This window comes from Corvus kubaryi, unplaced genomic scaffold (genome assembly GCF_017639235.1).
Source record: "Corvus kubaryi isolate FWS band 111438036 unplaced genomic scaffold, C.kubaryi_AGA036_p1.0 37384, whole genome shotgun sequence".
In the NCBI taxonomy this organism is placed as follows: domain Eukaryota; kingdom Metazoa; phylum Chordata; class Aves; order Passeriformes; family Corvidae; genus Corvus; species Corvus kubaryi.
The window spans coordinates 2,965,529-2,986,052 of NW_024581126.1; the positions used below are offsets into that span (position 1 = coordinate 2,965,529).

At 52.4% G+C, this 20,524-nt stretch overlaps 1 protein-coding gene and 1 long non-coding RNA gene across 4 annotated transcripts in view; both read left to right on the top strand.

Moving 5' to 3' along the window:
* Positions 1-20,524, top strand: part of WT1 (WT1 transcription factor) — a 34,971-nt gene that overhangs the window by 782 nt on the left and 13,665 nt on the right. For 2 of the 3 annotated variants that reach the window (XM_042035633.1, XM_042035634.1), the window contains exons 1-4: positions 7-868; positions 5,178-5,300; positions 5,502-5,604; positions 11,676-11,753. In XM_042035633.1, the coding sequence (XP_041891567.1) occupies positions 478-868; positions 5,178-5,300; positions 5,502-5,604; positions 11,676-11,753 (695 nt within the window). In that variant the 5' untranslated portion in view covers positions 7-477. Of the gene's footprint in view, positions 1-6; positions 869-5,177; positions 5,301-5,501; positions 5,605-11,675; positions 11,754-20,524 lie in introns of those variants that run through there. The other variant, XM_042035635.1, reaches the window with a different exon arrangement.
* On the top strand, positions 875-4,251 carry LOC121668151. Its single transcript, XR_006017274.1, has 2 exons — positions 875-1,182; positions 3,144-4,251. It is a non-coding gene; the product is annotated as an uncharacterized LOC121668151 (long non-coding RNA).

The window sequence follows — 20,524 nt, forward strand, 5'->3', positions numbered from 1 at the left end:
GCTGGGTTCAGCAGAGCGGGCTGGGGGCAGCCCCTCGGCGGAGGTTGTGTGAATGGAGGATCGGCGTGGCTGACTCCTCCTCCCCGGCAAGCGCCTCTATTTGAGCTTTGCAAAGTTGAGGGTGAGCAGGCATCCGAGGTGAGGCGTGCGCGGCGGCTGTGCCCCCCTAGCTCGGGCATTCGTACAGACAGACGTCTACACACGCCCCCCGCACCCTGCCCTGCGCTGTGAGCGGGTGCAAGCCCGGAGGCGATCCTGGAGAACAACCTTTCCCTGTCGCTGTTGCCTGCTCCCGCAGGGCTGGACCCGGGGAGCTGCGTCGCGGAGCAAACTTCCCCCAAAGGGCTGAGCTCGCCAGCCTGGTGCCTGCAGCCGGAGCCGGCCTCCGGCTTGGCGGGCAGGGGCCAGGTGTCTTGGAACAAGTGCGGCCCGGGGGGAGACTGGCTGCCCGGCGGCAGGCAGAAGGTCTGCGAGCAGATGGGCTCCGACGTCCGAGACCTCAACGCGCTGCTGCCCTCCGTGCCCTCCCTGCCGGGCAACAGCAACTGCACCATGCCGGTGAGCACCGCGGCGCAGTGGGCGCCCGTCCTGGACTTTCCCCCGGGGGCCTCCTACGGCTCGTTGGGGCCGCACTCCTTCATCAAGCAAGAGCCGAGCTGGAACGGATCGGACCCGCACGAGGAGCAATACCTGAGCGCCTTCACCGTCCACTTCTCCGGCCAGTTCACGGGCACGGCCGGGGCTTGCCGCTACGGGCCCTTCGGAGCCCCCCCGCCCAGCCAGCCGCCCTCGGGCCAGGCTCGGATGTTCCCCAACGGGCCCTACCTGCCCAACTGCTTGGAGAGCCAGCAAGCGATCCGCAACCAGGGTAAGGGCCGCGCTGCCGGGCGCCCCGGGCTCGGGGGGCGGCCCCCGGAGGCGCCCGCTCAGCCCGGCAGGGCCGCGCCTGATGTAAACACCAAAGCCCAGTCTCTCTCCGCGGCAGCCGAGCCGGGTTAGGCGAGCCAGTCCTCCCTTCCCTCCCTGTGCGGCAGCCACGTCGCTCCCGGGAGTTTTAGGAGCCACGAGTTGCTCGCCCCCCACCCCTCCTGTGGGGCAGCGGATGCAGCGGGCGGCTCTGCCAGGCGGGCTGGAGCCCCCGGCCCCCTCCCCGGGTTGGAGCAGCCTCTCGCCTTCGCAAAGGTTTGTTCGGGCCGGAGACGGCGCAAGTCCTGGAATGGAGGTGGGGCCCGTGGCCCGAGACAATTCCCTCTGCATAGCTCGGGGGTGATGGGGTGGTGGCGGGGGTGAACCTCCGAAGTTCCTCCTGAATCCGCAAATCGTTGTCCGCACATTAGTGTTTTCAAGCCCCTTGTCAAATTAACCCCGGGAGGGCTGAATACCCCCGCGCTGGAGTGCACAAACAGGGGCGCCTTGTCGTTTCTTGACCGCATCTCCGTGGCCAGGACCGGCTGCGCTGCAACTCCCTGCGGTCCCCGGTGTTCTCATGGCGCTGAGAAGTTCCCGAGGGTTGAACGGCCGGGCAAGAGGTCATCCGCGTGTGGCACGGGGATCAGTATCTAACCCTTTTCCTCCCAGTGCCTGCAGTATAAACATTTGCGGGTGCAAACGCGGGGAAGAAGGGAAAAGGGGCCAGCGTGCGGAGAACTTGTATGAGACCTCTCGGTCTTGTTCCCCCTCCTTCAGCTGGCCCCGGAGGGGCGGTGTGTCGTGGTTTGCCCCGCACTGCTCGGCCCCGGGGGAGTTTGACCGAGGGGAGTCGGGCAGCCAAGACCCCGCGACTCGGGGGACAGGGGATCGGCGGAGGGTGCGTGGCCCGGCAGGAGCGGGTTGGGTGGCCGGGGTCTCTGCTTTCAGCATGGCTTTCCCCGCGCCCAGCCCGCGGCTCGGCATTGCTGTGCCCCGCGGGGGCAACCGCGTACCCACAGAGGGGCTGGGACCGACCGTCCCGGGAGGGCCCGGGCGATTCGGGCTGCCGGGCGAGGGGCAGAGCAGAGGCCGAGGCCGGCGGACGCGCTCGGTGCTGGCCGCCGAGGGGTGGCCCGAGGCCCGGGCGATGTTTGCAGCGAGGGGCAGGGGTCGTTCAGCAGCGCGGCCGCACACGGACCTCCCCCGGGCAGTACCGGGTCGCGGTCCCGCTGCCACCGATCTGCTGCCTTCGGCCCCCGGCCCCTGCCCCCGAGCTCCGCCCGGCGCCGGTCTCCGACGTCTGAAACCGCAGAGCGGGGAGCCAGGGACCGGCTGCCGATTCCGGCTGGGAAAGTGGGCAGCATCCCTGGAGCTGGGGAGAGGCTCGGCCGCGCCGAAGCCCCGGAGCCGCTGCGTGCCCCGCAGGGCCCCAGCTCCAGCTGCGGGACGGGAGAGGCCCAGAGCCCGCAGGGACAGGGACTCTGACGGGGACCTCTGAAAGACATTTGAAAGGATTTTAGACATCTGAGGGGATTTATAATCGCTGAGAGGAAATAGCGACGAGAAAGTGGAGAGAAGGGTGAGGGAAATAAATTCTGCCCTGAGTTAGCGAGGGACAAAATAGCTGCGACCCCGCGCCATCCTGACGCCCCTGTTTGACCACCCCGAAGAGGAACGGAGCCTTTAACGCCCCAACACACGGAGCCCAGGCTGGGCTTTCCTCGGGCCCGGCGTCCCGCGGGCCGTGCTCGGCCTGCGGCACCCCCAGGGCAGCACACACCCGCACACACCCGCACACACCCGCACACACCCGCACACACCCGCACAAACCCGCACAAACCCGCACCTGTGCGGGCCCGAGAGCCGGGGCCAGCGCACTGACCCCTGCGCACATGCCCGAGGATGAGGCCCTGCAGGAGCCTGGGGACGGCGCCGTAGCGGGCAGCAGGGACCGTGTCCCGGCTCCCTCCCGTGCTCCGCCAGGCCGGGCTGCCTCGCCGCGGAGCGGGGGGGTCCCTTCGGCTCGGGGCTGCCTCCCAGCACGTGTAGGACTGGGGCTTAGCCACAGCTATTTTCGGTGACAGGCAGAGAGAGGACTCCTTCGCCAAGGAGGAATTCGGCAAAGGGTGTTTGCTGCATTTTTTTTTTTTTTTTTTTGTGTGTGTGTGTGTATGGATAAAATGTTCTTGATTTGGCTCTTTTCAAGGTTGAACTCTTTTTTTTTTTTTTTTTAGACGGTTCCTCCGACCGTGGGAAAGACGCTACCTTGGCTCTGCGATGACATTTCTGCCAAGTCTGGGATGGGGTGGGGGGTAGGAAACTAAGGCTTTGAAACCTCTGCCCAATTTTCCTCTTCTCGTCTGCCTGCCTCTTTCATCCAGCTGGGCTCCTCCAACAACTGGATGCCTCCAGCGGGCCCAGTTTTCCAGCAGATGTACAACTTTCAATTATTTTCAGCACATTTTAATCAGGCCTAGTTCTGATAACGCCCTAATTAAAGAGACCTCACTATCGGCAGCTCGGTTCAGAACTCAACTTTCTTATCACATTCCTGAAGCTTTGGGTCAGGCAACACCGGAAAATGCGGCCAAAACCTCGTCCTGCTCCGTGCTGAGTTTTGAAGGTCACCGAAACTCTGTGGCGGGCCAAAAGTAACGTAGAAAGTGTCAGTGTTTTCTGAAAGTTAAAAAAGAGACAGAGGGAAACGGGGAAAAGGGAGTTGTAGGTTGAGCCTCTACCCTGAGGGCTGAGGGAGGAGATAAGGAGCGAGAAACAGCTGTGGGATGGGAGCCCGTAAGGTACCGGCCTGTCAACGCTGCTCGCGTCGCCGCGAAAGGAGCTCTGCTCGTAGGGTCAGGGGGATGTGAGGGACACTTGGCCAGGAACAAGCCAGTCCCACTCCTATCCAAGCCCCTCATTCTCAGGGCCGACTTAAAACCACTGCGAAGGTGAAGGTTTTAAAGTCTTCTAGAATATTTTCACTCCTCCCGTCGCTCCCTCCGTTTCTCCCGCTCAGCCGCGCAGGTTAATGAAGTCCTGTCATGTCGCTGGACCCAGCCTGTCTGCAGAGAGAATAAAACGGAGAAGCAACATTCAAATCCCTTTGCTGCCTCTCCGTTTTATTCTCTCTGACACCCGCTGTGATTACGGATCGTTGGTGAAGCAGAGACCTGCCCAGCGCCGAGCACCCGGCACCGAACGGGAACTGAGACAGGCGCCTGCAAACAGCCCCGAGTGCTCCCTCTCGACTGACAAAATCACTCTCCAGCCACACGCCCCATCCAGACGGGTCTTTGAGGGATGCCCGTGCTGGAATAAGAGGGTTAAGGGAGAGGAGTGTGAGGGAGGAAGCGCTCGTAGTGCCTTTGGTTTCTCTCCCCCAGCCCGCGTCGGACTTCTTGTTTTGTTTTGTTGGGTTTTTGTTTTGGTTGAGGTTTTTTGTTTTGTTTGGTTTTGGTTTTTTTTAAGAGTGACTCTCGGAGGAGCTTGGTTCTCGGGGTAAATGCTGATGAGCCGAGAAGCCTCTGAGATAATATTACTTTGTAATTACTTTTTTAGCTGAAGTTGTTTAGCCAGCTCCAAGTCATTAATGAAAGTTGGTGTCCAAGCACCTGATTTACGATTCCATGCTGGCCCGGGGTCAGCAGAGGTGGTCTCTTTCCATCTGAATCTGCTCGGTGTAGGAAACAAAATAGGCTGTTTATTATTTTGGAGAGCAATTTTCGCTGAAAGGAGGAGTTTTATTTTTGCACGTAACATTCCGCCTCTTTATTGCAGACTCTTCAGAAAGCTGCTCCTAACAAAATAAAAAAGGCGCAAGATTAAAGGGTAACTTCTAAATGGGAAGCGCCAGATGAGTACACTGAGCAGATGGGAATCTTCCTCTTTTAATATGAGCAACAATTAATGAAAACATTCTTTTTATTACCGAAGCCGATCTGTTCTCTTTAAACACGAACAAGACTTCCGACTTTCCGCCCCTCGGCCCGGGCTGGGCTCGGCTCTCCCCGCAGAGCGCTGCGCCCGCAGCCTTGCGATGTGCGAGTGCCAAGGGGGGCGCTGGCAGAGGGGACGGAGGGGCTCGGGGCGTCCGGCCCGGTCCTTTTCCTCAGCGTGGGCAGCCGCCCCGCGGGGGATCAGCGAGGTGCGGCAAACGCGAAGCGTTTCGAGCCCTGGGCGGTGCGTGGCCGTGGGTCCCCCTCGCTCGCTGTCCGCTCTGAGGGGCTTGGAGGAGGCTCCTGCTAATCCCGCTGCGCTCTCTCCGGCAGGTTACAGCACCGTGGCCTTTGACGGGACCCCCAGCTACGGCCACACGCCGTCCCACCCCGCCGCTCAGTTCACCAACCACTCCTTCAAACACGAGGACCCCATCAGCCAGCAGCCCTCCCTAGGTAATTCCTGCCTCCGCGGGGCCTGCATCGAAGGGCTCTTTCGGGCGGCTGGCAATCCGCAGGGACCGGCCCCAAGCCCCAGCAGGCCTGGCACAGAGCTGGAGCTGCCCGGACGGGGCCCTGGAGCCCCCGTTCAGCTCAGGGCAAGTGGAGGGGCGGCCGCTCGCCCCACGGGTTAACTCTGTGCCCCTCTCTCCGCAGGGGACCAGCAGTACTCGGTGCCTCCCCCGGTGTACGGCTGTCACACCCCGACCGACAGCTGCACGGGCAGTCAGGCTCTGCTCCTCCGGACGCCCTACAACAGGTACCTCTGGCCGGCAGGGAGCTTTGCCTGCCCTCCTTGTGCGCGGGTTGTTGCTGGGACGCGGTCTCTCCCCCGCATGCCGTTCAAACCTCTTCTCCTCTTTGCAAAGAAACAGATTTATTCTTTCCCTTCTCAAAAAAAAAAAAAAAAAAAAAAAAAAAAAAGATTCACAAGTAAAAACCAAACCAAAGCAAGGCGAAACCCCCAACTCTTCCCAAACAAACAAACAAAACCCCAACAAAAACAAAGAAACCAACCAAAAAAAAAAACCAAAACAACATCCCCAAAACCCCACAAAACGAAAAAAAGACGCCGCGCCTTCCGTCGCGGGTTCCGCTGTGTCTCGGAGGTTTCCCGGGCCGGTTCGCCCTCCCGAGCCGGGGTTGGCGGTGGCGGCGGCGCCGCTCGGCTCTGGCAGAGCATCCCGGCGGGATCGGGCACGGCGCGGCCGGCTCGGGGGAGCCGCGCTCCGGCAGCAGGTGCCGGCCGCCTCTGGGAAAAGGGAACCGGGCTGCCCGCTCTCCTTGGGCCTGTCCCGTAGCTCACCGGTGCGCCGAATTTGGGGTTTGCTCTTAACCGCAGCGGGAGGAAGTGCTTGGGGCAGCCCAGCTGAGCCCCAGGCTGCAGGGCCCCGCGCCTCCACTCCGGTCCCGGCTCTGAGAGTCCCCGCAGCCCCGGAGCTCTTCCCCGAGGCCGGGAAGGTGTGGGAGCTCTGGCTGGTGAGCAGCAGCGATGGGCAGAGCGCGGTACAGGCAATTAAAACTCAGCTCCGTCCAAGGGCTTCGTCTTGCAGGCCAAGAGCCGTTCCGATGACTCCCAGGAGTGATAGGAACTGGCCTGCAGGGAGGTTATTTATTGAAATCGGGGCAATAAACCTATCGGATTTCCTTGCTGGGAGAAAGGTGCGTCTGGAGCTTTGCTGCAAGCAACGAAATCCTTTTGCCAACAGACGGGCCCGTGGCAAGCGCAGCTTCGCGGTTTGTTTTTTTTCAGTCTGGCATGGGGGCTGGGCGTTGGAGTTTTACAACGTGTTTAGTGAGTAAAAAAAGTTCCCCAAAATTTATTCTTCAACTTTTTGTGAACTTGGAGCCAGTCCTGTATCTCGGAGTTGCTAAGTAACTCTCGCACACAAAACAATATGCCTCTGCGAAGGAAGCCGCGAGCGGCTCCTCTTGTAGGCCGGTTATATCATCTCAGATTAATCGACACTGGACGTGAGACAACAAAATTCTGTCACTTCCAGAAGCCACTTCGCTAATGAACGTGAGTTGACGTCAAGGGAAGGAGGGAATGAGGTAATGAAGGAAGGAAAGAAGCCTATCCAGAGAGATTAGCTTGCAGAATAATTGGCGGGGCGAACTCCTGCTCTGAAGTGACAGAGATTGCTCGCCGCGCAGGGAAATCTATAAATATGGTTTGGAGGAGGCTTGGGGAGGGCAGCTCCGAGCGGCCGCGGGCAGCCGCCTCCTTCCCCAGTCGCCCCGGGGCTCGTTCTCGCCCCGCTCCTGGAAGCGGCAGCACCTGGAGGTGTGATTCCGATAGGAGAATGCTGATAGTGTCGAGAGCTCTATCTTCCATGTGCCTCCACGAGGCAACGCCGGGCAGGGGGTGCGCACAGAGGTCGCCGCCCTAACGCGGCCACCTCCCGCCCAGCGCTTCGGGACCCGCGAGTGGGCAGCGCTGCGTGCGCGACGGGGACCGATTTCCTCCCGACCTTCCTCCCGATCCTGCCCTGCTCCCTGGGAGGTTTACGGCTTACTCCAGTAAGATAAGGATTTAAGCCTTTAAACCTCACAGGAGCCAATGCTGATGTGTGGGGGTGTAAGTGAGGCAGAGCTTGCTCCCCGCCGAGGGCAGCCCCAGCTGCACAAAGCCTGCTCCCGCATCGAGGCCCGCACAGGTGGCTGAGCTCGGCGCGGCCTGTCCTTGTATCCTACCGAACACGTTCAAAAACGCCTCGCAAGTGTGGTCAAAAAAGTGGGTGAGTCGTTGCAGTACAGAAACGGGCGGGACTCATTTGCCACATCGCCAACGCCCTGAAAACGACCTCACTGTCCTTATCCACATTTATCTTGATTTGGCAAAATCGTGATTTTTTTTTCCCCAAGACCGTCTTTATTCCGCTGCTTCTTCTCGAAGATTTCTTTTGGTTTTCGCAGTTCAGGCCAGGTTCGACAGCTCTGCTTTGTCAAGTGATTGCTCGGTCGCCGCACCCGAGTGCGGGGGCTGGCGACCCTGCCCAAGCCTGCTGCACGCCTCCCTGCGCACATGGCGCCCGCTGCGCGGAGTGCGCAGCAAGCGCTCAGGGGATGGTGCTCAGCCCCGGAATGGGGGGTTTGCCGTTCTTCCCACTGGCCGGGGACAGCGGGCGCTCCCGTTCGCCTTTAGCAGTGGAGGGGGGGATGTGGCGGAAGAGACGAGTTCGGGAACGGGAGGTGTTGTCGCCTCTGTCCCCGGCGGGATGCGGTGGCCGGTGTTTCCCTGCACCGCCTTTTCTCTGCGTGTCCCGGGACGCCCGAGCAGCGCTGGTTTGTGGTCCCTCGCCCACTCACCCCCGCCGAGGCTCCACCTTGCAGCGCCTTACAGGGGCGGCCATCCCTCCGTCACCCCCGTCCCGGATCCGCCGCGTCCAACAGGACCCGAGGGGTGATGCTTCGGCGGGCGGAGGTGGAGCGAGAGAGCAGAGGGAAAGGATGCAGAGGGAGTCACCTCCACCTGATGCTCCCACTTCCCCCTCCATCTCTCCAGCTGGGTGCGAGGGACCCTCCCGGCTCCCCCTCTCTCCGCGGAGCGCGGCCCCAGCATGGCCCGCGGGGAGCCGGGCCGGGTCGCGAGTGAGCGTGGGCAGGAGGGTCCCTCCGCCAGGACAGCTCCCGGCCCGGCTGCTTCCAGCCCGTCTACAGTGCGGAGGCACTCAGGGCTCAAGAGGCTCGCCTTCTCTCCCGTACCGAGGCAAAGTCGGGAAGAAAGAAATGGTTGAAAGATCGTAATTCTTAGGCCGAAAGCAAAACTATCTCTGAAATCTCTCGCCTCGGCCGCTACTTGCTCTCTGTTTAGAGCGTGGCCCGCTGCGCTGCCAAGGAGCCCCGCGCCTGTGGCTGGTAGCTGGACACGGATGACAAACCCGCGCAGACCGTAAGCGTGCGGTTGTGGGTCCATTAAAATGGTGATGCGAACTTTTCTACCTCGCACTGTTTAACGTAGTAAACATGCTCGATGTTGAAAATTTACTGTGAGTCACACTTGCAAAGACTTTAAAAGTGGAGGAGTCTCGGTTCAGATTATAGCTCTTTCTGTGCAGAGGTCAAGAACTCGGTAATACTGCAGTGCAGGCCAAAACAAACTCTATATGATCTACTACTGGTTTCCTTTTAAGTTCCCTTTTTGCTCAGTGTTGACTTCCTTTTATTCCACTCCAACTTACATTAATCCCTGTTGTAGAAATGTTTCCCCCCCTTCCTCTCGTTTCTCTTAAAAAGCATCTTTGTAATGAAAATAAGTTATTTTTAGTGTCTTCTTTGTGGCCGCTCGAAGGGCCAAGGATTCAGATTGGAATCAGTGCAGGCATATCCCTGGAGACCTCGCTTTCCTCCTCCTCATTCAAACCCCATCCAAAGCCGAGATTTTGAGCGGAGTTGTTGATTCCATGAGATCATCTCACGGTACTGTCAATAATAAACCATGGCGAGGCGTCAATGGCGTTAGGGACGTCCTGTTCTCTGTCACGTCAGATGCAAGATGTTCAATCCGAGCCCGTGCCCGGTGGCCCCCGGGAAAGCGGCAGACGGCGAGGCCGTTCTTATCTTCGGGCTTAAGGGGCGCGAAGCCCGGCGGTGCCCACCTGCCTCCCGCCCAGGGCCGATTTACCCAAAGCTCCGGCAATCCCGGCTTTTTCGAGATGAAAACCTCGCAGCTCCGTGGCTCAGCACAGGAAAGAAATGTCTCCCCTTGGCCGCTGCCGGCCGCAGAGATCGCACACACCCCACCTACAGCCCGTGGGAGGGGGTGCGGGTGCCGCTCCGTGGGCATCCCGGTGCCCGGGTATGGCCCACCCGGGGCGGGCCGAGAGTCTGAAACGCGGCCCCGCTCGGCTTTGGCGCCGGGGGGCGGCCCGGGCTGGTGCGGGGTCCGAGGCCGGGCTGGTGCGGGGTCCGAGGCCGCGCACCTGCTCCCCCCACAGTCATTCCCCGGCTCCAGCCCCCCGCAGCAGGAGGACAAGGGGGGGCGAGGGCTGAGGGTCTCTCCTGGGGGGCCGCGCTCAGGAGACACCAAACGGGGCAGAGCGGGGTTTAGCGCAAGCAGCGGAGTTCCGCTCCCAGCCCTCTCCAGCGCTTTCCACGACGCCCAGCCTGCCCGAAAGCCGCTCGGGGCTCCCTTCGGAGGCTGAAGCCAGCTCGGGCTCCGGCGTCGAGCCGCTGCCGGCGCTGCAGAGCCCGGAGCGGGGCGCGGCCGGACCGCGGGGAGCGCAGCGGGAGCTGTGGCCGGGCGGGCACCGGGGAGCGGCGGCGGCGCCGGGGCGCGGGCACCGCGCTGCTCCCGGGGCGCCTCGTCTTGGACACTGTCACCCAAGGGCGGCAGGGAATACAGTGGCTGCGAGCTGTGACAAGATGAATAAGTGTATTGCTTTATGAAAAAGCAAAGGAGGGGAAAAAGTGGATATTGTGGGGGAGGCTCTTATAAATGAACTGTCAAGCGAAAGAAAGTTAAAGGGAAATCTCCTGCTGTAAATGCATCGGGCGGGCACTTCTAATAAAAATCAGGGTCCTGGAGGAATTAATTACAGCAGCATTACAGGAAGAATTCGTGGAATTGCAAAACGTAGTTGGCACAGACCAGCACGGACTGCTATTGCAAATGGGGAAACTGCAGGAGAGTTTAACAATTCCTGAGCTGATATGCAGGACATTGTAGTAGCATAATAGCACTTCAGACACACTAATGAATAATAGTGTCCAGTGATACTGACAAATGATATTACGCATACTTCGAGATTGAAGTCACTTAATTTGTTTTTATATGCAAAAGCTTCCCACTGGAATCTGGCTTTTTTAGGTCTCTTCTACCTGCCACGAAGTAAAAAAAAAAAAAAAAAAAAAAAAAAAAAGAGAGAGAAAAAAGAAGAAAAAAATACCCTCTTCTAATAACAAAATGGTATAAATTTACCGCGTAAATCCAGCGAGTTTAGGTGTAATTAATCAGCGGGGAGATTTGCGTTTGTTGTGAGCGGCGGTTCCCCGGCATCAATCACAGCGCCCTGCTGAAGAGCCGGGGGCTCCCGCCTCGCCCCCCCTCCCGCGCTCTCCAGGGCGGCGGGAGCTGCGCTGCGGGGAGACCCCGGGCCGGGGGAGCCTCCTCGGCCCCGTGGGGACCTGCCCTGCCGGGAGAGCGCTCCCGGGGCTCCGTGGGGCTCCGTGCCCGCCTCCCGCCGCCCCTCACCGCGGCCGCGCTGCCCGGGTTTGGCGCTCCGAGCGGAGCCGGGGAAGCCGCGGCTGCAGCCGCCGCCGGGCTGCCTTCGGTGTGCACCGGCGGGGAAAGAGCCTGCTCCAGCGGTGAGCTTCCTTTATCGCCCAGCCACTCAATTTTTCTCCTGCTTGTCAAGCCCCTCTATGTAGCAACATCCATCACGAGTCACGATAGCTGTTTCACTCCATTACCCACGTGGTCTCTCACACTCCTGCTTAAAACAGTTAACAGATTTGACTTTTTAAAACAAGCAATCCTTTGCGTTACCCCGCCGGGCAGCTTATATTCGTTTCATTCATTTCAGTGTGTCAATATCGGATATTATTTTTCGGGAAGGAAAAAGTTTTATGTTTCCATTTCCAGCTCTTCACAAATCGTCAGGCTTGCAGATTTAAAGTGACTTTTCGATCCACAGATTTTCTTTTCTTTTATTTCCTTTCATTTTTAAAAATTCATAATGTGTCGTTAAAATGGATTATATAAAATACATCCACTTTCTACTGTTATATATATAAAACAAATGACAAAGAAATTGTTGATATTCTGATGTTTTGTTTTTTATATGATAGCTGTAATTTTAGTTCTAATTCTACATCTTTTCACAACAGTGACAATTTATACCAAATGACCTCACAGCTTGAATGCATGACATGGAACCAAATGAACTTGGGATCCACACTGAAAGGGTAAGGAGCTTTGTTCTCTTCTAAATTGTGGCCCTACTGTAGCTGCATTACTGAGCTAACTTTATCTTGGATTTCATGACTAGAATGCGGTTACTTGCACAAAAAAATAATACTGTCCGGTCCCGAGAGTGCCTCATCACCTGGCTGTAGCTTGCCGTGTTTTTGACGATCCTTGCCCCGGCCTGGGCTGAGGGATGGGGTGCTGACTGGCCGTGCCCACGGAGCCCAGCGCTGGGTGTGTCAGGGGCTCCGGTGCACCGGGCAGGGCAGGGCAGGGCTGGCCTGTGCCCGGTCCCGGTGCCTGGGCCAGCTCCCGGTGCCTGGGCCTCTCCTGGAGGGGCAGCCGCGGCCCCTTCGTTCTCTCCCCCTTGAGCCGTCTCCCCTTCCTACCATCCCTCTTCCCTTTCCCTGCCTTCTCCAGGCCCTGCGTCCTGTGTCCCGGCCCGGCCGCCTCCCGGCTTCCTTCCTCCTGGCCATTGTCGCCCTCCCACCTGCCGGGAAGAGGCTCCGGTCCGCCTCCCCCGCGGGGCTTCCTGCGGCCGGGCGGGCAGGAAGGCTCCGAGGCGCCGCGGGGCCCCGCCGGGGTGGCGGCCGCTGCAGGGCGGGCAGCGCTCCCGTGCCGCTGCCTCCCTCTCCACACCCTCTGTGCCCCCATCGGTTCTGCCAGGGCTGGGGAGCCTCCAGTGCGCCCGGAGGCCGGAGGGGATGCAGCGCTACCGCATCCTCGCCTCGGTTCATCCACGGCCGCTGCCATGAGCGACAGAGCTACTTTTGATCTCAGCCAAGGGAAAGCCACAGATTGCCCGCTCTGCTCAGAGCAGATGATTCACTGCTCTGAGGAGATAATTGGCTCTGAAAACTCCCCCACCGAAGGCAGGTATTGCCAACTTTGAGATGTTCTCAGTGTCTAAGCGTGTGCAGTCTCAAGGGAACAGCAGGAGGGGCTGATAAAAGCCTGCACAGATCTGTGCTTTCATGTAGTTGTCCACAGATGCGAAAATCTTGTTGAAGGTGGACTTTTTGTACAGGGCTGTACTGTGATAAAGGAAAAAAATATTATGGGGTCTCTTTGTAGCTCATTCACAAATGGTGTTTGAAGGTTAGAGGGAGAAGATAGTAGCATAGTAAACTATTTGTAGTGAAGTGAATGAGAGAATTGAACCTGAAGAAATCCGTCAAGGAGCTTTCTTCTGGGTAGAGAAGATCCCAAAATCCTACAGTTGTGTATAGTTCACTGTCTTTGCTCCCAATCCCCTCTTTTTAAAGGCTGTTTCCTACTTTTCTTTCATAAGTCTTTTTGATTTCCTCTTTAAACTGTACCCTTTAAAGATCAGTCATTGCAATATTAGACACTGTTTTGTCTCTTCTGAAGAAAATATCCTGCAAAATGGAGAAACACATCAACCTTGACCGAGGTCCAAGTTATTAAAGCAAGGAAGAGGTTATTCTTTGGGGAACTCAGTGAAAAAAAAAAAGTCACAATAGAAATATTAAAGGAGCACTGAACAAAATAAATGGTTTCTTACTTGTCCAGGAGTCAGACTGTTAGCAGTGTAAAGTATGTGACCTAGGATGCATGAAAAGAGGAAAAATCAAGATGAATGATCTATGGTAAAACAAAGCTCAAAGTTTTGGTATAGGCCAAGATTGTAGAATCTGTGGAAAATCAGTGCTAGACATAGCCTCATCACTAGTAATATGAGCCAAAATAGTTATCTGTCTTTTCTGGCTGAGAGTTACAATACACAGTACCTCCAATCTCAGTTGCCATGAACATAAGGTATTCTTCCCAAGATTTACATCTTTAAAATATATGAACTGTTCATAAGTGATTCCCAGACATTTAGTGTTTCAGATGCTTTTCTCAATCTTGTAGCTGTAATTTAAGAATTTTGGAGTCCATCTCCCTGTTGAAATATGGAGCTTCTAGATTCTATCCAATGATGACTGTCCCTGTTTAGCTCCTTGCCTTCAGTTCTTCCCAGCACTTCTTCTTGGCTTCAGTGAGACTTTTGCACATTATAAGAAGGAAGAAAACGTTGCCAGTAAGTTCTGCAAATAGTTAGAGAACTCTACAGTTACATAAAACTTACAGGTCATACACTTTATACTTGACAACAGACCAGGTCAGTAGCTTGCTTTTCTGGGTTCATGATGAAACGAAGCTTTTGCAGTGCAATTTAGGTAGAGTTAGTTGGCAGTTTCTATGCTGAAGTTGTCTGGCAGTTTATCTGAGAGCATTCTGGTTCTAGCTCTTTACAGTCTTGCCAATATTTGAGTGACCAGCCCCAGAATCTCCTCAAACCAGATTAGAAGTTTGAAATTGGGCAAGGGATACTGTCAGGTAGCCAAAGCTGTGTCCTTTTCAGTCGTTGTGAAAATCATTCCCATTGAGTTGCAAGCTTATGAACAGCCCTCTTTGTGTGTCATCAGCAGCAAGAACCTGGCATCTAAACTCTTCAATGATTTTATCTGCTCAGAGCCTTCTTCAGCCCATGGCTTTAAGGCCATGGAAGACTGTTTTTCCTGAATGCTTTTTCCTTCATGGATATTTGAATATTGGATATTGGAACTGGGGGCAAGAAGTTTCTACGTATCAGTGGAGTTTGGTCTCTGAGTGCTGTCAGTGGGCGTAAGCCTTAGGAATCTGTGGAAGGCATGGCCTGAGACACAGGCAGAGGTGGGCAGGCTGTAAAAGGTATGGAACAGAGATCTTGGCCAGGCATTGCTAAATGGTGAAGAGAGACATCTGAAGTGAACTGAAATGTTGTCTTCTGCCAGAGTACAGCACTGTGATGGACTGGTAGGGGAAGGGGAGAGAGGTGTTAACAGGGAAGCAGAGAGAAAAAGCTGCAGCCACGAGTTCTAGGTGTTTCTACTTGCTGGCAAACCAAAAGGATGTCTGATGGCCCAAGATGAGCTTCCCTCTGCCAAGAGTTGTCCCTGGAGAAGAAGACAGCCCATTACTGCTGCCATACAGTCCAAGTGCCTGAATTTGCATTTTAGATTTTCACTTGGGTTCAATTCCAAATTGATTCAGCTCTGATTGAGCTCAAGTTGCTCTTGCAACACACGTGAGGGAAGAGCAGTGCCTTGTGAGCTCGTGTGTGTTAATTGTGTTGCTTGTTTGTCCAGGGCCCCCTCTCTGTCACCTTCTGAACTTTGGGTGGACCAGAGAGAGGGCTGGCTTGTCTACGAGCTGTCACACAAACTGGCAACTTCTAGAATCTGAAAGGAAAGCTTCACTGTTAAGGCAGTGAACCCCACTATGGGACTGGATTTTATCTCAGGCTGTTTGCTGATGATTTGTTCTTCATTTTGTGGTATTTTGTTTGGAGCTGCTGGGATCAGATTTATTCTGTTGCAGGAAACTCAGTGGGTCCCAGGCATCTCAAAATGCACGTTCCACATTAGTGGACACTTTTGCCATTGGTTTCTGTCCTTCATATTTTTGTGTTGCTTTTTCATTTGTCCAGTATGAAAAACACTGCCTCCTTCCACAGCAGTTCTAGAGGTAGCCCTCAGGACGATAAAACCCTCCTTTATATTTTGATGAGTTAAGTGTAAAAGTGGCACAGAAATAACTGATACCAAGCAGGAAACTATACAGCATGGTAGACAAGAAGTGTGGCTACATTGCCCACAGCAAGACTCAATGTAATTGTCTCTTCAGCTGCTTGAGTAAAAAGCTTTGATCCATATTTCTGGCAGTCTTCTGAAATCCGGCATAGAACCAGACAGTATTTTGGTTTTCCTCTTTTGGTTTTGCTTGGATGTTAAACACTCAGCATGTTCCATGGAAATTGGTATTTATCGCTGTTTTCTCAGGCTCACTGTAAGGAATATTAGGTATGATCTCTGTAGAACACTATTAAAACATCTAAAACAAGGCAGTGAAAACCTTTCTTGTTTAGGAGCAGTTTGTAAAGGTTTTTCTGTTTAGCTTTTGTGGTTTTTTAGTAAAATTTGGGGGTGCAAAAATTCCTACTTGGGTTCAGTTCTGCAATCAAGATGAGGTGGAAATTAGCAATAAGCTACTGTCTCTGATACGGAATTTATCCTTTCCCACCGATAACTGATGGTCTCGTTTTGAAGGGAAGGGTTTGGGGAAATCCTGATTCCACTCAGGTCAATGGTAAAAAACCCCAAACCAAAGATGGACTATTGAAGTCAGAAACACAGAGGTCCCCTGAAGATCTAGAGCCTTCCTCTCATCAACCAGCTGATTCTCTCACTGAGGATGGTAAAAGGACTCAAATCTGTGAAATCATACTTTTAAGTATTCCTTTGCCTTGGAAAGGACAGATAAAAATGCAGCTTCATATTCCACCCTCCATAATAGTATTAGACAAAAACCAGGCAGAAACAGTATCTTCTATATAACTAATCAGGATCTTTTTGCTGTCTCCATACATATTTTTCCCAGGGTGCTAGGATGGTAAATATTTTAGCAGAGGGAATTAACTCTACTTCTCTTCCTTTATGTTCTGTTATCAACAGGACTAGCCCACACCCTCACTTTGCCTCATTTTTGGCTCTGTTTCTAAACCCTAAAATTCCTGTTCCTGCGTTGAAACACAATTAAATTGAAGCTTAATGTGGTGCCTGTTTTATGTAATCTTGCTTTCTGGCTTTTTTTATTCTTCCAAGTCTGAATCTCATGAATCAATGTGTATTCAACGTTTCATCTGAAATTTTCTAGCTCTCCTCAGTGTGCCCTAAAGCTTCCCTTTTTTGGTTTATGAAATAATAATAAAAAGCTTAACTCTTCAGATTAAGTTGTAACTGCTTTATACATTAGACAGGCAATTTCAGTTTTACAAAGTAAAAATGGTGTGAGAGAGAAATTGCAGCTTGATTATTTTTAAAAAATACTCAGATTAGAATGTCATCTTTTATGGGTTTTTTCTTTATAACCACTTAGATTGATACAACTCTCTAAAGCTGCTCTGTTTTTCATCACACATTCTCATCTGTAAACCCTTCATTTTTATTAATCTCTGTACAATCTGTACAACTCTGAGATTAATCATTTTAAAAGAGCTACTCTGCGAGTGTTAAGGATTTGCTGGGCTAATGGTAAACGCAAGTGCTCCTAAATACTCTACAGCACAGAGCTCTTCCTTTGTAAGTATCAGCCTTTGTTTCCCAGTTATCTAGAATTACACTTTATGGCTGTGTTTCCAGGTCTGGCTGTCTAGATCCAGAGAACGAAATACACTGAGTCCTTTTTTCACCAGCTAACCCAAACTCTAAGTATTTGTAGTCCATTTCTGCCTTTGAGCAGTTCCGATTGAAGCTAAAGGGAGTTGTATATTTACAAATAAAAGCAGAGCTGGACTGTGAGGCCAAATCCTTCAGTCCTTGCTGAAACAAAAATTTGTGTCGGATCCTGGCAGGCCAGTTTGTCTGCATCTGGTCTCACTTAGTTTTGAGTTCTTTTAGGAGCTATGGAGGGATCAGTCTAGTGTCTCTCCTAAGTGTGACTCTGGGCCTCACTGGGGATTTTTCTGGATTTTTCTTCTTCTTTGGTTAATTCAGCTGTTTGCTCCCTGATTATCCCACTGGTTTTAGCTGGATTTCTGCTGGGACTGCTGAGCCCTCGGCGCCCAGCGTAGGAGCTGTGGATGGGCTTGCAGCCCACTCAGAGTGCACTTGCAACAGGGCAGTGAGTGGCTCCCTTGGCATTCCTCCAGGCTGCTGTGGTGTTGTCTGAGCAGCCCATCCTGCTGAGAGAGAACATGTGCTTTGGTGGAGGCCTAGGCTGTCATCTAGTCCTGAGAGTCCATCGGGATAATTTTTCATTATTATATGTATAGATTTGGTGCCCTGAGCTTATAAAGTGTTGTCTCTTTGCCTAGTTAAACACAAAGTGCCTGACTAGAAAAGATGAAAGTTAAGGACTGTCCTACCCTCTGGAGATTTCCATTTAGTTAATGTACTGCAGGTATAAATTCATCAGTTACTTGCATTCCTTGTGTATGTGGCCTTGCATCTGCTCATTATCTCTTGCAAGCAATAAAGCAGGTGTTTGAGTTTAATAATGGATTTAGATTTGTATCTGTTCTTCTACCCCTGCTTTTATTATAGTATATAAACTGCAGCCATATGAAACAAGCCAACTGTGCCAACTGTGATGTACACTTTGTGGCATAAATCATGGGTGCATGGAACAAAGAGACTGGAAGAAAAAGATCTGGAAGGAATATCCACCTGTTAATTTCTATCTCCCCAAAGGTCAGATTATTCCACTGTGCTCCATAATGAGTAAATAGTGTTTTAACCAAGAAATCTCTCATGATCCATTTTGCTGTCATCACCATATGGCCATGCTGAGTACCAGCCAACGCTGATGGAAATGTGCCCAGTGTAAAATGGGAAATAGGGCTCCTGATTATTAAAGCATCTCTCCTAGGGAGCTGGTTAAGGACTTAGTATATCATGGGTCAAGGGGCTCAGAAAACAGGTTTTAATCTTCATGGCTTTGCAGTTGTGTGTACAGTTTTAGCAAAGTATAACTAGAAATAAGGGGAAGAAATATGAAAAGGCTGGATGTTGAGGAAGGCTTCCCAACAGTGCAATAAAAATTGAGATGGAGATCATCTGGAGGATACCTCTCATTCATAGAGCCATTCCTTAGGGCACAGTCAGGGTCTTTGCTCTGCTGCTTATTCCTGGGAGGAATTATTTCAGAACTGACTGGTCTTGACAAAAAAGATTATCATGGAAAGATGAAAACCATGAGAATTTGGAGGGAAAGCGTGGCTGTGTTTTGTAGTATAAGGTTTTACTACATATTCCAACTTCTCCTTCTAAAGTTTCTGTCCTGGGAATTTTTATCTGCCTTTGTGTCTGTTGTTTATTGTAGTGTTTAAGGTTGTTAGGACAGGCGTGAAGGGGAGGTTACACTCAGGGTGACCAGTGCTGAAGTTCACATTTACCCTTGATTTACTGCTGTGCTACAGGTCAGCAACAGCTTCCACTGCAGAGCTTCCTCCTTATCAGTGGTCGTTCTTGTTCCATTTCTGTTTTAAAATGCACTGTGTAATTTGTGACCAACATGGGTATCACCATGGGTTGGGGGATTTCAGCTCTCCCCAGCTTTTTCTTTTGTTTTTTATTTTGGCATGTACAGACTTGCTGCCTTTAAACAGAGAGGAAAATTTGATGCTGGTGGGGAACCTGTGCTGATCAAATGGTGATAGCAAATGGTAATTTGTTACTTGGATTAGGCTGCAAAAGGCCACTTCTGGGCCCTGGGCAGAGAGGAGACCCTATTTATTTGGACATGGTACATATCTACAGAGTAGTTTAATCTATTTAAATCAGCTGATGGTATTTTCTTTATCTATTATTACAGATATTACTACAGAACAGAGATACTTATTTTCCACCCCTCCATAACTTATTTCATTACTATCACCTTAAAATTGAATTAAAATTGAAATAAGCAGAGCATACCTTCTCAAAAGATGTAGCCTTTGATTTGAATAGTCAGGTGGAGCCAGGATTTGAAATTAGCACTGTAGAGCAGTGAAAGAACTGACCTCAGAGAGCACATCTGCCAGGTAGCAGCCTGCCAGCCGCTACGGGGGCGAATGGTGAGGAATGCAGCCCACCCTCTGCAGGGAGAGCTGCTCCCAGACACTGCTCCCCTCCTCTACAGCCAGGTTCACAGACCCTTTAGACATGTCCTGCATTCCAGTTCCACTGCCTGTTCTGCAAATCACTTAAGAGCTTTAAAACTTCCTTGTAATTCTACTCTGCACATGAACTTTGAGTGAAGAGAAAGGACCAGTGAAATGAGAGTCTGGACCTCAGGGACCCCTTCAAATTGCTATTGCAAGCATTTGGCAAAGACTGGGATAACATCCTACATATCCATCTTTGTCCCTAGCTGTGTGCCCTGGGGTTTTGTTCTGGTCTTTCTAATTTCTGGTGTTGTGTAAAACATGCACACTTGCCATTGCCAATGTATACTTCTACAAGTGATAATGTAACATGCTCATTCAAAAATTAAACCTAAGATGTATCTACGTGATTTTGACATTAAAAAGGCTGCAAACAGGAGACACAGCAATGTTCCAACATTCAGGACATGAGAACACAGGATTTTGAAGAACATAATTAGACAAAACATATGGCTGTGGCAACCCCAAAACACACCAAAAGTTAAATATTCTTAAAATTAATGTGCTGCATGAGAAATCTTGGAAATTTATACCTAGTAGGGATGGGCTGTTTTTTTTTTTAAAATTTTATTTTTATAAAGGATAAATTTGTAGCACATCCTGCAAGCTGATATGTGGGATAAATAGTTTAGACACTGATTTGTAATCTCTGTTTATGAGTACATGACTGCTATTCTTATAAATGTCATCACTTGCTTGGTAGTATCGGGTAATATCTGAGTCATGAGGTGTTGACAAAAATCCACTGCACTTAATGTGAAACTTGAGGCATTTTGCTCATTCCAGAAGATATTAGCAATAGCCAGCCCCACGTTTGACTGATAAATAACGTGAACATGTGCACATGACACCGTTGTGCTATGTGAATTTCTTCCTCTTACCTAAAATCTTTGTGGAAATACATCAGAGTTCAAATCATGACAATTTCTTTTCTTTTTTCTTTTCCCCTGGATGCCTTAATGGATACTAATAGATGTTTGTATGGAGTCAGTGCATTGTGCCAGCAGGAGCAGATCCATGTGAAGGCAGAGCAGGTTTCCATTGGTGAATTTTGCTTGAACTTGGATATCATGGCTGTAA